The 16,396-nt window shown below is 51.2% G+C and overlaps 1 protein-coding gene across 50 annotated transcripts in view; it reads left to right on the top strand.

Annotated features, from left to right (window-relative positions):
• The window catches only part of JAKMIP3 (Janus kinase and microtubule interacting protein 3), a 49,590-nt gene that overhangs the window by 28,423 nt on the left and 4,771 nt on the right, over positions 1 to 16,396 (top strand). For 13 of the 50 annotated variants that reach the window (XR_015290299.1, XR_015290298.1, XR_015290295.1 and 10 more), the window contains 13 exons: positions 901 to 1,029; positions 2,765 to 2,848; positions 3,478 to 3,540; positions 4,286 to 4,384; positions 4,593 to 4,691; positions 4,781 to 4,840; positions 6,381 to 6,446; positions 6,767 to 6,835; positions 6,907 to 6,984; positions 9,904 to 10,107; positions 10,382 to 10,447; positions 11,607 to 11,648; positions 12,348 to 13,497. Coding sequence is in view for 10 of the 50 variants with exons in the window: in XM_086901375.1 (XP_086757501.1) it covers positions 901 to 1,029; positions 2,765 to 2,848; positions 3,478 to 3,540; positions 4,286 to 4,384; positions 4,593 to 4,691; positions 4,781 to 4,840; positions 6,381 to 6,446; positions 6,767 to 6,835; positions 6,907 to 6,984; positions 9,904 to 10,107; positions 10,382 to 10,447; positions 11,576 to 11,626 (1,068 nt within the window). In the remaining 40 variants the exon portion in view is untranslated. Of the gene's footprint in view, positions 1 to 900; positions 1,030 to 2,764; positions 2,849 to 3,477; positions 3,541 to 4,285; positions 4,385 to 4,592; positions 4,692 to 4,780; positions 4,841 to 6,380; positions 6,447 to 6,766; positions 6,836 to 6,906; positions 6,985 to 9,903; positions 10,108 to 10,381; positions 10,448 to 11,575; positions 11,649 to 12,347; positions 13,498 to 16,396 lie in introns of those variants that run through there. The other 37 variants (XR_015290296.1, XR_015290277.1, XR_015290275.1 and 34 more) reach the window with 13 other exon arrangements.

Raw genomic sequence — 16,396 nt, 5'->3', positions numbered from 1 at the left:
AAGGGATTATTCCAAGTATTTGCCAGGGCTTCCCCAGAAATGCATTCCCCAGTGTGTGTCAGATCACTGGACCATTACACAGCTCTGGGCTTAACAAGAATCTTGTAATAAACACAAATTGCCACTGATGATGTGCAGCCTTTTCACACTGCAGGTGTGGAATTGCTAAAGGGAACCTGCCCAATCCCTCACTCTGTCAGGGAAGGTACCTGGTGCTGTGCTGTGCTGCAGGAAATCTGAGTGTGTTTGTGTGGCTGTGAGCCTGTGTGCTCCCATTGCTGTGCTGCAGGAAATCTGAGTGTGTTTGTGTGGCTGTGAGCTGTGTGCTCCCATTGCTGTGCTGACATCCTCCCCCTGTTCAGCCAGTGGGAAGGTGATGCATGCACCCAGCAGTGTAATTCCATTTGAGTGAAATATTCCGCTCAGCCTGACATGAAAGCATTCCATACTGGATGTTGTAAGGAGGGTGAAGAAGATGAAGGGCTCCTTTCATGTTGCTGTCACCACTTCTACAACTATTAACTCTGGATTCGTGTTTTAATAATTGAGTGAGGCTGTCAGGCTTGGTTTCCTTTCCAAATTGAAAACCTTTTGTTGTTAAAGAAAGCTGCATTTTTAACTTTAACGTGGTGATTTTCCCTGTTCCAGTAAGAAAGGGTGGTGCAGTCATTAGTGTGCTGTATGGAAGGCAAGCTTTTATCTTTCCAAGGCAGGGATTATCTTTTTATTTCTGTATTGCCTTTCCTGGAGGTAAGAGACGTGTAGGGGATGGAGGGGAGCAGCTTGAGGGCACTTCACCAAGAGTTTTGGTACCATGCTTCCATATTGCACTTCCAAAGCGGTAATTTTATCACTTTTCAGAGGAAACAAAGCTGATCCCCTGTGTTTTTGTGCTGGCAGGGCATGGCCAAGGAGGAGACGGAGCTGCGGTTTCGGCAGCTGACCATGGAGTACCAGGCGCTGCAGCGCGCCTACGCCCTGCTGCAGGAGCAGGTCGGGGGCACCCTGGATGCAGAGCGAGAGGTTAAGGTCTGCATGGCTCATATTTCATGGAATGAGGGCTTGGAAGCGGGAGGGTGGCTGGGGGATCCCAGGGTCCCTGCTCAGGTTGTTCTCACCTGCAGCTCTGGGCTCGGTGACTCCTGCCAGCCTCCCTGGGAGGGGCTGCTGAGATTCCACCACGGCTGCAGCTCGGGCTTTTCACCTCTGACCAGTTTAAGGGAAATCCAGGGAGAATTTTTCATGGGAAATCCTTGAAAGTTAAGCTCTTTTTCTAGAAAGAATTAGGACAGATAGCCTTAAATATATAATGCATGGTCTTTAATTCCTTCTGGGCTCTGAGAGATTACATGATTCCTCATAAAATGTTTAGAAGGCTTATAGCTGAGATTTTTCTGTTAATTAAATTGCAAAGTGTCCTGTGCTGTTCTGCCTGTCTGCCTCACAGAGCTCCCGTGGCTCTGGGCAGCCAGCCCGAGGTGCTGCTTTTGTCAGGAGCTTGTTGTGTGCTCCAGGGAGTTCCAGAGGAATTGTTCCTGGCAGGGTGGGCAGGCCCTGGCACAGGTGCCCAGAGCAGCCCCTGGATCCCTGGCAGTGCCCAAGGCCAGGCTGGACATTGGGGCTGGAGCAGCTGGGACAGGGGAAGGTGTCCCTTCCATGGCTGGGGGACACTGGAGGGGATTTGGGGTCCCTCCAACCCAAACCATTCCAGGATTTTCTGAAGGGCTGGCAGGGTGGGTCATGGCTGCAAGGGTGAGTGCAGGGGAAGGGGACAAATTTACTGTTTAACAGGAGAAATGTGCCTGCAGAGCCTTCATTTGTTCCTACATCTGTCAAGATGTTATCAGGAGCATTTAGAGTGGGCCAAGGTGTAATGCAGGAAAACTGACATTCCCAGAGCTGTTCCCAGAATGAACATCTACTCTGAAACATCAGGGATTGCACCTGGAAACAAAGCCCCAGTGAGCCAAGGCATGCCCAGCTGGGAGAGGAACTGGATTTTAGTTTTCTCATAGTGAGCCAAAGGAGGCCCCAGTGCAGGTCACGGAAACAAGATCCCTTCCAGTGTAAATAACGGGATAAATGGCAGAGAAATGGTTCAAGGAAAGAAAATGTTCTATGAAAGTATGGAACAAATAAAACAACTAACAATAATCACATTTGTTCTCCAGAAAACATGCAGAGGAATGTCAGGTCTATTTAAATAAGATACAAATATAGTATAAAAATGAGACATGGGTATGGAAGAGATATGGCACTAAATGACTAAATCATGGATGAGGTTCTAAGTCATGGGAAAGGCACCAAAGGCACCAAGAAATTTGCCAGTTTGTAATGTGGGATCTGTTCTGAGGGTTCAATGTGCCCCAAATTGAAGGGAACCAGGCATGCCCAGAATTGTGCCACAATAGTTTCCATTTCTTTTCCTGGAGAAAGGGAACTGCAGCCTGCCAGGACCAGCTGGGAGGAGCCAGCTCTGCTTTGCCATTTTGTTAATCTTGAGTTAAATCTCAAAATCATTAATCCTGTCTCACAGATTTGATTTGATTACAGTTGATTATTTGATACTCTGTGCTCAGCTGCAAATTTCTTCTGCCAAAGAACTTTCAAAATCATTTGTTAAAAGCATTTGGTGTTTTAAATATTTTCTGTAACTGCATTAGGCTTGGTCCTTTGTAGAAAGTTTGATTTCTTTTTAAATTTATTTTTCAATTGTTCTGTATTGATTTTTGGGTTTTTTTCACTTCTCTCTCATATCCCACAGACACGTGAGCAGCTCCAAGCAGAAATTCACCGCTCCCAGGCTCAGATAGAAGACCTGGAGAAGGCTCTGGCTGAGCAGGGACAGGTAATGCTTCTCCAGCCCCTTCCCCACCTCTCTGCTGGGGGATCAGGAAGGTTCCCAGGCTGCTTACAGCTTGTGTGCCACCTCTGCAGACAGGAAAACCCAACAACCAAACACAACAAAGCAAAAAAAGCCATCAACAAAACATCACAAAAAACAAACAGCAACAAAAAGCAAACAGAAAGTGGTTTTGAGAACAATATTAAATAATTCAATCATTGCCTTCCCAGCTTAAGCTCTTATTGTTGTTGTTGCTGATAAACGATGTTCTGGGGTCTGTGGGTTTTATATATTCCTCAAACTAAGAGATTAGCTTCCAAATAAAGTTTAGTTTGCCTGATCTGCAGAAGTATGTAATTTGTATTTAGCAAAACAGAAATTTGATAGTAAACACATAGTTGGAAATGTCTCTTTTAATGCAAAGCAGATTTTACCTGAAAGAGTTTTTTAATCACTGGAATGTTTTAATGCCATTTGTGTACTACAGAGCTGTAAAATTATATGGACAAGTTTAGATGAGGAAGTTATTTTAGGAAGTAATGGCCTTACAGTTTCACAGCTGTCATTATTCTGTCCCCCTGTATGTGGGAATCAGTGAAATGCTGAACAGTGTTGTTCATTTCCTTCCCAAGGACATGAAGTGGATTGAGGAGAAGCAGGCATTGTACAGAAGAAATCAGGAACTGGTAGAAAAGGTACTCAACTTTTCTGTTTGTATTATTCAAATAATATTTGTGTCTTGAGGCACACAGAAGGTGCAATATTCTAACCTGTAGGGCACAGCCCTGCTGAAGTAGTTCATGTTTAGTATGAGATCCTTAAAAACCTGCCAGAAGTGGGGTTCTGGCCTTTCCCATGGGACACCAGTGTCCTGGTGCATGAGTGACATCCCTGTGCCACAGCAGTGTCCTGGTGCATGAGTGACCTGGGGACATCCCTGTGCCACAGCAGTGTCCTGGTGCATGGGTGACATCCCAGTGCCACAGCAGTGTCCTGGTACATGAGTGACATCCCTGTGCCACACCAGTGTCCTGGTACATGAGTGACATCCCAGTGCCACAGCAGTGTCCTGGTACATGAGTGACATCCCAGTGCCACAGCAGTGTCCTGGTGCATGAGTGACCTGGGGACATCCCTGTGCCACAGCAGTGTCCTGGTGCATGAGTGACCTGGGGACATCCCTGTGCCACACCAGTGTCCTGCTGCATGAGTGACCTGGGGACATCCCTGTGCCACACCAGTGTCCTGCTGCATGAGTGACCTGGGGACATCCCTGTGCCACAGCAGTGTCCTGGTGCATGAGTGACCTGGGGACATCCCAGTGCCACAGCAGTGTCCTGGCACAAGGTGCTGAGCAGCCTGGGCACAGGGCTGTCCCCAGGGTGGGCTCAGAGCCGCTGCTGCCTGCGGGGCTGAGCGCTCTGCCCTCCCCTCTGGCAGATAAAGCTGATGGAGGCGGAGGAGGCTCGCCTGAAACACGACGTGCAGGACGCCAAGGACCAGAACGAGCTGCTGGAGTTCAGGATCCTGGAGCTGGAGGTGAGCAGGGTGGCAGCCCCAGCCCGGGCAGGTGCTCTGCAGGGACAGGGGCTCCTGCCAGAGGAGAGCCACACGCACCAGGGGCACAGGCAGGGCTGGCAGGAGGGTGGAACGGGATGAGCTTCAGGGGCCCTTCCAACGCAGAGCATCCCCGGGTGCCATGCTGTGACACACCGAGGGGGTAACCCAGGCATTCTTGTCCTTCCAGGAGAGGGAGAGGAGGTCCCCTGCCATCAACTTCCACCACGGCCCCTTCACGGAGGGGAAGAGCCCTCTGCAGGTGTACTGCGAGGCCGAAGGTGTAACAGTAAGGGACGCTCCTTTCCTGCCCTCCTCTCCCTGAGCAAAGCCAGGTGCTCTGTGCTGACTCCTGCTTCTCCATCTCTCTCTTGCCAGGACATTGTAGTAGCAGAGCTGATGAAAAAGTTGGACATTTTAGGGGATAACGCCGTAAGTGTATGTTCCTTTAATAAATTGTGCATGCTTTGGGGAGTACCTGTCCTGCTGTGGAGTGAGCAAAGCTGCCTGGTTTGGTGCTGCACAGCCTGTCCTGCTCTGCTTAAGGCCACGAGCAAAGCATTTTCTGGCATTTGAAGGTTTTGCTACCAGCTGAAGAGTGAAACGCAGGGGCTCGGTGTCACCATGGTGCTTCTGCTGTTCCTGTTATTTGGGGAATAATCTTGGTGTTTGGTGCTTTCTGGCCACTGGTCACACATGGTTTCTTGATTTGCCTGCTCTGCATTTGCTCTGCTTTTGCATTTCAGCAGCTGTGTGCTTTGAGTTTCTCTAATACCCCATTAACCCTTGATAGTAACTGGGATATTAAGTGAGAAGTCAACACAGCAGCGTGAAAAGAAGCAAATGATAAGAAACTTGCAAGTGTTTCTCCTTCAGCAGGTGGCAGTGAGTAGCTGCACACACAGCTGTGCACATGGAAGGCACACACGTGCTGTGTCCCTGTGCTCTCCTCTGTCAGCACAGCCCCAGGGCTGTGAGGGGCCAAGGAGAGCTGAGCCCCTCTCCAGCCCGAGCTCTCAGAGCCCCCAGGACCCTCCTGGGGACCCCACCCAGCCCTGGGGCTGCAGAAGGGTCCCCTCTGTTCCCACAGCTCTGCCCCTGGGCTGCCCCAGCTCTCCCAGGTAAAACACCCCCCAGGACCATGGCACAACCTGGCACAGCCAGAACTGTCAATACCTGAGGGTGTGAGGCCCTGGCACAGGTGCCCAGAGCAGCCCCTGGATCCCTGGCAGTGCCCAAGGCCAGGCTGGACACTGGGGCTGGAGCAGCTGGGACAGGGGAAGGTGTCCCTGCCATGGCTGGGGTGGGATGGGGGGGATTTGGGGTCCCTCTGACCCAGACCATGCCAGGATTCCCTGATGCAGTCCCTGCAGGACAGCACTGCCACGTCCCAGCCTGCAGCACCCTGCCCAGCACCTCCCCTGACTGACTCGGGGTCCCCACACAAGCGGGACCCAGGGCCCTTCTCCTGCTGCACCTCTGGTCACACTGAAGCCTGGGATGAAATGCACAGCCCAGTTCCTGTACTTTGATTTATTTTTTTGAGAAAGCAACAAAAGATGGATGGAATAGCCAGATCTCAATAAATGCCTCCCAAAATCGTCACTTGGCTGCACAAAGTGAGGACGGTGCATGGGATGATCACTGCATCTCTTCTTCCCATGGCTCTTTGTGCTGAGCTTGATTTTGTCCTGTGTTTATGTGTGTTTATTCCCTGTTGGTGCAGATAGATCCAGTGTCCCTTTTCTTTTCGGTAAATACAAGAATTTGGGAAGGATTATGTATGATAAGGATTGGTAACGAATAGTGACAATGGCTTTTACAATGATTTTACATTACAGTATTAATTTTCTCTGCCTCAGTTTATTGTTCCTCAGAAATATTTAACTTCAGATGTATTTGAACAGCAGTGGCCAAGTAGCAGGTTAGTAACAGGAGCCTGGGATTTGTTGTAATTGTGCTCTGCTTTTTGGTGCAGAATCTGACCAACGAAGAGCAGGTGGTCATCATCCAGGCCAGGACTGTCCTCACGCTGGCTGAAAAGGTAACAGCACCTCTTTGTGCCTGAGAGCATCCCTGCTGAGGGAGGGGACAGCTGCCCCCAGAGCCGTGGAGCTGCAGCTGGGCTGGGCTGTGTCCCAGCTCGGGGCAGGGCAGCAGAGCAGGCAGACTGTGAAATGTTCCTGAGCTCACCAAGCCAGGTCAGGGGGAAGGGACAGCCTTTGCAACTGGGCTCTGCAGCAGACAGAAAACCAGCACAGTGCTCTGGTTAGTTCTGCTGTGTGGTTTGTGCTGTGAGGGCTGGCAGTGCCCAGGTGCCAGGGCAGGCTGGGCTCAGGCTGGGCTCTGCTCTCTGCTCCTCAGTGGCTCCAGCAGATCGAGGTGACCGAGTCTGCCCTGCAGCAGAAGATGCTGGACCTGGAGAACGAGAAGGTATCGGGGAGGGCCAGGGAGGGCTCAGGGCCCTGGGGCTGGTCACTGACAGCCCCTTGCTTGGTCCCCAGGAGCTGTTCAGCAAGCAGAAGGGCTACCTGGACGATGAGCTGGACTTCAGGAAGCAGTCCCTGGACCAGGCTCACAAGGTGAGGGTTGCCAGTGGTGGCTGAGTTAGGACAGCTGGATTAGCTCACTAATCCATGTGTGCTCTGTGGAAACTCTGCCTCGGGCAGTGCTGCTGTGGAGTGTCCCCGTGGCACGAGAGCTCAGCAAATCCTCTCCCTCAGCTAGCCACAACTTCCTCATGAACAGAATTCCTGGGTTCCAGTGGCCCTTGCAGGGTTAGGACCTGAACACTGACTTACTCAGCACGACTTTAAATTCAGCCAAAGTTTCAGTAAAGGACCAATAAGGAAATCAGGTTTTCAGTAATTTGTCTTACATTTTAAAAAAAGATATTTTGGCCTAGGCAAATCCAAGGATTTTGGATTACACTCTCTGTAACCAGAGCAGCTGGAAGTATAAATATGAAATGAAACTGCTTTTAAGTCAGGTTCAGCATTAGCTGATCCTATGGCATTTCACCCATCTTTGCAGCCAGCAGCTGTCTTGTTTCCATCAATGAGAGAAAGGTTATATATATATATATACCCACAAAAGGCATAAAGCTTCCTCTCAGTTTATCTCATTTTTCCAGTTCTACATAAACCTAGAGCTCAGTTACACTTTCTGAGCAGCAATGAGTATTTATGCTTCTGTTTCTCTATTTCTCTGTTTACACATCCTGTTGTCTACTTGTGTCTTGGACCATTTGGGGGAGCTTTTGCTCCATACATTTTCTGTCCTGTGGGTGATTTTTAGGACTGATTTTGCGGAATTTTGAGCTGTATCTTGGAAACCTTGGGAAGCACACAAGCCCTCTGAGCTGTGGTCTCAGCCCTGGAACACCCCTCAGTGGAATTTCCCTGCCCAGGGGATGGAACAGGATGGCCTGTAAGGGCCAGGCTGGGGCTCTGTGTTTCCATCTGTCAATTTGTGTCTGCTCACGGGCAGCCCTGAGTGCAGAGTGTGCACAGGCACAGGGGGCTGAGGGTTATTTACATTTTCCTGTGTTTTCTGAAGGCACCACACACATGTCCCAGGCACAGCTTTGCTCCAGGGCACAAATGCAGCCCGAGAGCAGCAAAGGAAGCTTTGTTCTGCCCTGGAATTGGAGTGGAAAAAGCTCCTTTGCTTTATAAAATTCACTTCACTCCCACGTTTCCTTTGTGCCCCTGGAGATGAGGAGCAGCTAATCGTGATCCCCCTGGGGCAGAGCCAGCATGATTAGCAGGCAGAAGCACTGACTGCAGGGTCACCAGTTCTCACAGGTCTCACCAGTTCTCACCAGGTCTCACCACTTCTCACCAGTTCTCACCAGTTTTCACCAGTTCTCACCAGTTTTCACCAGTTCTCACCAGTTCTCACCAGGTCTCACCAGTTCTCACCAGTTCTCACCAGGTCTCACCAGTTTTCACCAGTTCTCACCAGTTTTCACCAGTTCTCACCAGTTCTCACCAGTTTTCACCAGTTCTCACCACTTTTCACCAGTTCTCACCACTTTTCACCAGTTCTCACCAGTTTTCACCAGTTCTCACCAGTTCTCACCAGTTTTCACCAGTTCTCACCACTTTTCACCAGTTCTCACCAGGTCTCACCAGTTCTCACCAGTTCTCACCAGTTCTCACCAGTTTTCACCAGTTCTCACCACTTTTCACCAGTTCTCACCAGTTTTCACCAGTTCTCACCAGTTCTCACCAGTTCTCACCAGTTCTCACCACTTTTCACCAGTTCTCACCAGTTCTCACCAGTTTTCACCAGTTCTCACCAGTTCTCACCACTTTTCACCAGTTCTCACCAGTTCTCACCAGTTTTCACCAGTTCTCACCAGTTCTCAGCAGTTCAGCAGCTGCTGCTCTGCTGGGAGCATTCTGCTCTCTGGCTCTGCTGGGACCCAAACACCAGCAGCAGCCTCAGCTGTGGTTTTGAATTGAGCTGAATGACCCCAGCAGACCCAGTGGGGATTTAAAGGCTGTGTGGATGTGGCACCTGGGGACAGGGGTTGGTGATGGCCTTGGCACTGCTGGGGGACTTTGAGGGCTTTTCCAGCCTCAACAATTCCGTGATTCTGTTGCAGTGGGGTTCTCTTGAGGCCATGGAAAGCTTTGCAAGATGCCACCAGCTCAGGGAGGGGTGTGCAGAGGTGCCACCAGCTGCTGCCTTTTCTCCTGCTCTGGATCAAACTGGAATAAATTTCAGCTCGCTCTGGGCTTGCCTGGGGGAAGAGCCTTTATCCTGAGTTCCAGGAGGGAGCCAGGCTCAGTGGCCAGGGCAGCGTGGCCAGTCCATTCCTGCATTCCATTCCTCTCCATCTCGGTGAGCCCAGAGGAGCAGAGCTACAGGACAGGGTCATTTCCTTGGCACAAACCCCCTTGGAGCTGCCAGCTCTGCCACAGGAGGGGCTGGGAATGTCTTCCCATGAGACATTTTCCACTGGATGCTACAAAATGCTGCACACACACGGCAGGGAGTTGTTCCTTCTGGCAGGAGCATGGACTGGTGCTGCTGCAGGATAGCTGGGAAAGGGCAGCTGAAAAATGCATGTACAAAACATCTGTCACTCACAAAATGAGTCTTTTATGAACCTCTTTCCTTTTTCCCTCTTCCTATTTACATTTTTCCCTCTCCCTTCTTCCTTTCCCCCTTCCTTTAGTTTTTTTCCTTTTCCCTCCTCTCCCCACGGCCACCTCCCATCCCCAGGAAGGAGAAGGTGACTCCCCTGTGTTTGTGGGGCAGCTAAGCTGGGCCCAGAGGCTGTCCCGGTTCCAGTGCTGCTGGAGCCCCATGGGATGAAGGCAGCCTGCAGGTTTTTCCCTCTGGATGGAGTTTTCCTTGCTGTGCTGTGGGGGAGGCTCAGCCCTCCGCTGCTCCCGTTGCCTTTCAGGGTCGGATGTTCAGTTCCTCACAAACTCCTCACCCAACCAGGGACAAGGTCGAGCTGACAGATTTATATTGTTTTTGATTAGCAAATTCTGGAATTAGAAGCCATGCTCTATGATGCCCTGCAGCAAGAAGCTGGAGCCAAAATTTCCGAACTTCTTTCAGAAGAGGAGAAGGAGAAGCTGAAGAGCGCGGTGGAGCAATGGAAGCGGCAGGTGATGAGTGAGCTCCGCGAGAGGGACGCACAAATCCTGCGGGAGAGGATGGAGCTCATTCAGCACGCACAGCAGGTGGGTGTGGGGCAGGGCCTGGCAGCACCAGCCTCTCCTGGAGCTGTCCCAAGCTGGGACAGGGGCTTTGGATGTCCCTGCACACGGGCATCGTGCCTTTCCTGGCTTTGTCACACACGGGGACAGTCACAGAGGAGTCACCTACAGCTTAATGCCCGATTTATTCTTGGTAGAAGCACAGCACATACAATGTATATCCCCCAAACTAATGCATCTTCTGGGTACATCTGTATTTGGTTGGTTAATAAATATTTTTTTATTTGAAATCTGACAGAGAATTAAAGAGCTAGAAGAAAGAATTGAAGGCCAAAAAAGACAAATAAAAGAGTTAGAGGAAAAGGTAAGGTGATGCAGATGAACAGCTGCTGTGTGTGCACATGACCATTCTCCATCTCACCTGGGCCAAGGAAACAACCTTAGAGAGAGCTCGTGTGTGTAGTGCCGTGAGACAGGGGGACAGCTCCAGGAAAAGAGTTTCCATTTGCACCAGTCCCTCTGAGGAGGGGAGGTGAACTGGTTAAACTGGGTTAAATGGAGTCCTTCCTTCCTGCTACCCTTGGGTGCAGGACTGGGCAGGGGCAGAGCCGAGGGCTCAGGCAGCAGAGCTCTGGGGAAGGAGCTGGGGGTTTTGCTCCCTCCTTCCCTCCCCTGACAGCCCCTGGACAGGAGTGCATGGAGCAGCTTTTCCCAGCAGGAACAAGGGGCTCTGCTCTCCTCCCTCAGCTGTGGCTGCTGCTGTGGAGCTGTCACAGCCCAAAGTGCTCAGTGTCCCACCCCAGAGTGCCCTGACCCTGACCCTAATCCTGACCCTGATCCTCACCCTGTCAGTAATCCTGACCCTAATCCTAATCCTGACCTTAATCCTGACCCTGACCCTCACACTCACCCTGCCCCTGACCCTGCCCCTGACCCTAACCCCTAACCCTAATCCTAACCCTAATCCTAACCCTAATCCTAACCCTAACCCTAACCCTAACCCTAACCCTAACCCTAACCCTAATCCTAACCCAAAAGCCTAACCCCTGCCCCTGCCCCTGCCCCTGTCCCTGCCCCTGTCCCTGCCCCTGTCCCTGCCCCTTCAGGGGGATGGCCACGCTCGGGTGCAGCAGGGCTGAGCTGGAGCAGCACCTGAGACAGCCCAGACCCCAGCAGGGCTGGGTGCCGGGGTTTGGAGGTGTCAGGAGAATTCAGCTGATGTTTCCCCCCGTTTCCCCTGAGCCCTGGCTGAGGCTGGCTGGGCTCAGAGGGGCAGGGGATCCCTGGCACCAGCCCAAGGGACATGGGAGCTCTGGTGAGCCAAGCTGAGCCCCGAGCACTCGGACTTCACTTCACACTCCATATTTCTTCTCACCTGAGAGTTCTGTTGCACTCTGTCTGTAACCACAGCTTATTTCTCAGTTAAACACACTGTAAACTCTTAATCTCTTTCTTCTCTTCCATTTTTTCCTCTCTTCTCTCCCCTTTTCAGTTTTTATTTTTGTTTTTATTTTTCTCTTTAGCTTTCATTCTTTGGTCATAGTTCTTCAGGCCACATGCACAAGGTAAGCCCTTGGGTCTCCTCTGCTCTCTCCTCTTCTCCTCATGAAGCATCAGAACCTTCCTTTTGCTGTATCAGCAGGATTGAAGGGTCTCTTGGGCATCCCAGAGAATGCCTAAATGGAAATCTCCAAATCCTTTTAAAAAAAGTGAACCTGGACACCAACAGGCAAAAACTTGCCAAACAGAATTTCCTTCTTTAGAGGAGGAAAAAATAAGACAAGGAAACATTAAGCAGGCTTAAAAGCAAGGAAACCTCTATCAAGGCAGGGCAAACAGCCAGTGTGGGGTGATTCCTCTGCCTGCATCAGGGGCTCCTCAGCTGGAGGCCCATGGAAATCCTCCCTGCACAGCTGGAGAGCCTGTCCTGCCCCCAGGACAGCAGCCAGCTGGGTTTGGGGGAACATGGCATTTCTTAGGGTGTGTTCCTCCAGGCATTGTGCCATAGGGCCCCAGGGGCTCCCTGAATCCCCTTTTCCCATGTAAATAAATTGCCTTATTTCTGTGTGTGCTGCCAGAAATGACCACAGCATGGATGGCCTGGAGGGAAACACTCCCCATAACAACATAAATGGAATATATCACAAATCCTTTTTTATCAGTGTACAGTTCAGCAGATAATTATGAACAGGAGCTGACAGAAGTTTTGTGAATGTTATTTTTGCCCAGTCTTTTCTTTGATTCCTGTTTCTCTCTTGTTTCAGCCCCCTGAGGCCACTGCAGCTGCTCCTGCTGTTCTTCCCGGAGGGACAGCCCTGCTTCCCAAGCCCCACACGGACACTTTGCCCTTTCCACAGCCCCAGATGTGTCTCATCCTCTGCTGCTGGCCATGGGAGGTGCAGGCTGTGGCACTTGGGGGCTGTGAGAGCCCCAAAATCCCCCCAGGGGGATTGCAGAGGACAGAACTGAGCCAGCAGGGCAAGGCAAGAGCTCTGCTCCTCCTGTCCTGGAGCTGGCCAGGCTCTGGCAGGGGCACACCACTGATTCAGATACCCTGAATTGATTCCCATTCCCTGCTAAGCAGGTGGCAAATTGCTTCTGTGCAGAAGTGCCCGTGTCCTGTTCGTATGCCACACGTGTTTGTTACCCACAGCTCTTCAAAAATCTGTCCTGAAAGAAGATTGTAGGAGGTGTTCCAGAGGAGTAGCTCATGAAAAGATGAATATGAATGAAAATGATGAAAATGAATGAAAATGATGAAAATGAATGAAAATGATGAAATTGAATGAAAATGATGAAAATGAATGAAAATGAACGAAAATGAAGTGGTTTGTTCCAAGGTATTTCTTCGTTACACAGGGTATGTCCTGTGCTTTGTTGAGTATCCCACGAGCCCAGTTTTAGGAAAAACCTTAAAGCAACATTCAGGAAATTCAAGCTGTACTTTTTTTATTTTTTTTAAATTGTCAGTAAACCATGATGAGAAAATTGATGCAATAATTTATAATTGGCTGTCCCTGAACAATGACAAAAGGCTTAACACTGTCCCACACCTGGAAAAGAGTGAACTAAAGCAGATTATCCCTGATCCACGTGCACTGGGCTGGGAGAGGCAGCAAGAGGGAGCAGAAGCTGTTGTCACCTGGAAAATGTCCTCACCTCAGGAAGGGGAGCACAAGTCCCACAGAGCCCGGGAGGCTGGCACAGCAACCAGGAAGGAAAAAAATCCTCCAGGAAAACAGGTGAAGAGGGGAAAACCCAGGAGAAATTCCAGAGTGTGACTGACCCCGTGGGATCTCAGCCAGGCACAGCAGTGTGGGGCCAGGCACGAGGAACCAGGAGTGAGATGCTGCTGGCAGCCAAGGTCCCGTTCCCCAGGAGCACAGGGCAGGGAGGGATCCGAGCTCTGGGCAGGTAAGGTGGGCTGCTCACTGGAAACCCCTTTATCCTGGCATTCTGTGAGCTCTGCAACTCCCTCACCTGCTGGTCCCTCACTTGGGTTAAAATACTTCAGGGGATAACAGAGGAAATACTGAATTTGGTATTGAAATTACCAGAGTCTTTATGTAAACATTCTTTAATTATTGCTGTTCTACTGCAGTAATTTAGGTGTTACATTTCAGAGGGATACAGTAACAAATGCTGGCTTTATTTTGAGAAGCATTTATTTTATTTTGTTGATTTATTTAATTTATTTATTTTGTGTGAGCTCAGGCACTCAGGGAATGATTTCCTCTGCAGGGGCACTAATGAGCTCCAGCAGTAAAATGCTAATTGGCGAGTCTTTGCTGTGCAGGGTGACCCCAAACATCCTTGTTTGAAGTGAGGTGTGGGGGAGATTCAGGCCTTCAAGGAGACTGCCACAGAGCAAAGGCATCCCTGGGAAGGCACAGAGGGATCAGGAGCTCTCACTCCCTTTCAGTGAGCTGTAAATGCTGCAGGTTTCTCTCCCGTGCAGAGCAGGGTTGGGCTCAGCAATAATGAGGAGATTTCCAGCGGGTTAATACTTGTCAGTTTGTATAAAAGCGTGGGGTGTCTCCTTGCACAGCGTTTCTGCTGCGCTGTCTCAGGGCTGCTGCAGACTGAAATGCAGGGAAATGACAATGTCAGTCTGAATTTGTGGCTGAGGCAGGATGAGATGGAGGCCCTGGGGCAGGAGAGCCTGGCTGGCTGCTGCTGGACGAGGCTGCAGCCAGCTCTGAGCTCGCTCATCCCCCTGCTCAGCCCAGACATCTCTGGCTCTGCAGGAGCTGCTCCTTCACGGTTTTGCCAAATCCCAGGGGAGAACACTTGGACACAGAGCAGCTGGGGCTTTCCTTCTAAGCAAAACATCTGGTTCATTACAGCAGGAGCTTTTGGGCAGGGTGTGGGACCAGCCTTTCATTTATCCTCTCTACAAGTGAAGAACTCCCACTGCTGTGTTGCTGCAGGGGTGTCACACAGCACAGAATCCCAGAGTGGTTTGGGTTGGGAGGGACGTTCAAGGTCATCTCATTGCCCCCCTGCCACGGGCAGGGACACCTCCCAGTATCCCAGCTCGCTCCAAGTCCCATCCAGCCTTCCCTCAAAGCGTTTCTGTGGGTGTTCCTATTTCTGTGGGAAGTAGAGAAGAGCTTTTTTGGAGTGTGAATTTGTGCAGCAGCAGCAGTTTGGTGTCCTGGGTGCTTCCCCCTCGAGCACAGTGCCTTCCATCCTCAGAAAGAAAACTCCACTGGGATTGGCAGGGTGAAAGCCTGCTCCACCAAGCTGGTTTTAAAGATAATCATTCATTTCACCTTTCATTCCCCAAAGCACTCCTGGGCAGAGCAGCTTCAGTCCTCATCACAGCTGAAGGGTTCCCCTCCTTCATTTGGGTCTTGCTGAGCTCTTGCAAATAATGACAGGAATTTTTGTAGTTTACCAAACCCAGTGTTAGCCTGAAGAATTACTCAGCTGGAAAATCTATCATAAAGTTAGTTTTTTTAAAGAATGCATTCTGTTTGTAAATTAAGGTTTGTGCAAATGGCCCCTGCCGAGGAGGGGGTTGGGGTGCCCAGTGATATTTCTGCAGTTCCAGGTCAGCAGAAATCCCAGAGAAAGCTCCCCAGGAAAGGAGAACCTGTCCAAGTGCGCTGGCCTGATGCAGATGTGCTGCAGCAGATGGAAACGCTGTTCTGTCAATGGCTTTTTGTGAAGACAATCGCCAGGGGGGCTCTTTGCTCCTTGTTATAAACGAGGATGCTGTGAACATCCCTGGGTACAGCAAATCGGGGCTGTCCCTGCCGGAGGGGACTGTGAAACCCTCACATCCTCAAATCCAAGCCACAATTCTCCCCTTCTCACACACACCTGGAGAATGGGAACAGCTGGAAATTCATCAGGAGCCGGGTTCTGACAGGGCTCTGTGCGGCTGTTCCCAAAAGCTGCTGCGGAGAGGTGGGGCAGGCATGAGCAGGGTGTTCAGCAGGGTGTTCAGCAGGGTGTTCAGCAGGGTGTTGAGCAGGGTGTTCCTCCTGCAGGGTGTTGAGCAGGGTGTTCCTGCAGGGTGTTCCTGTGAGGTGTTGAGCAGGGTGTTCCTGTGAGGTGTTGAGCAGGGTGTTCCTGCAGGGTGTTCAGCAGGGTGTTCCTGCAGGGTGTTCAGCAGGGTGTTCAGCAGGGTGTTCAGCAGGGTGTTCCTGCAGGGTGTTCAGCAGGGTGTTCAGCAGGGTGTTCCTGCAGGGTGTTCCTGTGAGGTGTTGAGCAGGGTGTTCCTGTGAGGTGTTCAGCAGGGTGTTCCTGCAGGGTGTTCCTGCAGGGTGTTCAGCAGGGTGTTCAGCAGGGTGTTCAGCAGGGTGTTCCTGCAGGGTGTTCAGCAGGGTGTTCAGCAGGGTGTTCAGCAGGGTGTTCCTCCTGCAGGGTGTTCAGCAGGCTGTTCAGCAGGGTGTTCCTCCTGCAGGGTGTTCAGCAGGGTGTTCCTGTGAGGTGTTCAGCAGGGTGTTGAGCAGGGTGTTCAGCAGGGTGTTCCTGCAGGGTGTTCAGGGTGTTCAGCAGGGTGTTCCTGTGAGGTTTTCAGCAGGGTGTTCAGCAGGGTGTTCAGGGTGTTCAGCAGGGTGTTCCTGTGAGGTTTTCAGCAGGGTGTTCAGCAGGGTGTTCAGCAGGGTGTTCCTGCAGGGTGTTCAGCAGGGTGTTCAGCAGGGTGGGGCGGTGCTGTCACCTGGAGCCCCGTGTTCCTGTGGGGTGGGACCAGGGCTGGTGTCCCCCCAATGCCACCCCCGGGAGCAGCTGCAGGGGAGGCTGAGGTGTCAGCCTGCATTTGCTGCCTCACCTGTCCTGGTGACCTGCTCCCCCTGAACTG

The sequence above is a fragment of the Cyanistes caeruleus genome, chromosome 8, assembly GCF_971803275.1.
Source record: "Cyanistes caeruleus chromosome 8, bCyaCae1.hap1.1, whole genome shotgun sequence".
Taxonomy (NCBI): Eukaryota; Metazoa; Chordata; class Aves; order Passeriformes; family Paridae; genus Cyanistes; species Cyanistes caeruleus.
Note: the sequence above shows the minus strand (reverse complement) of the source record. Positions and strands in the feature narration are given on the sequence as shown.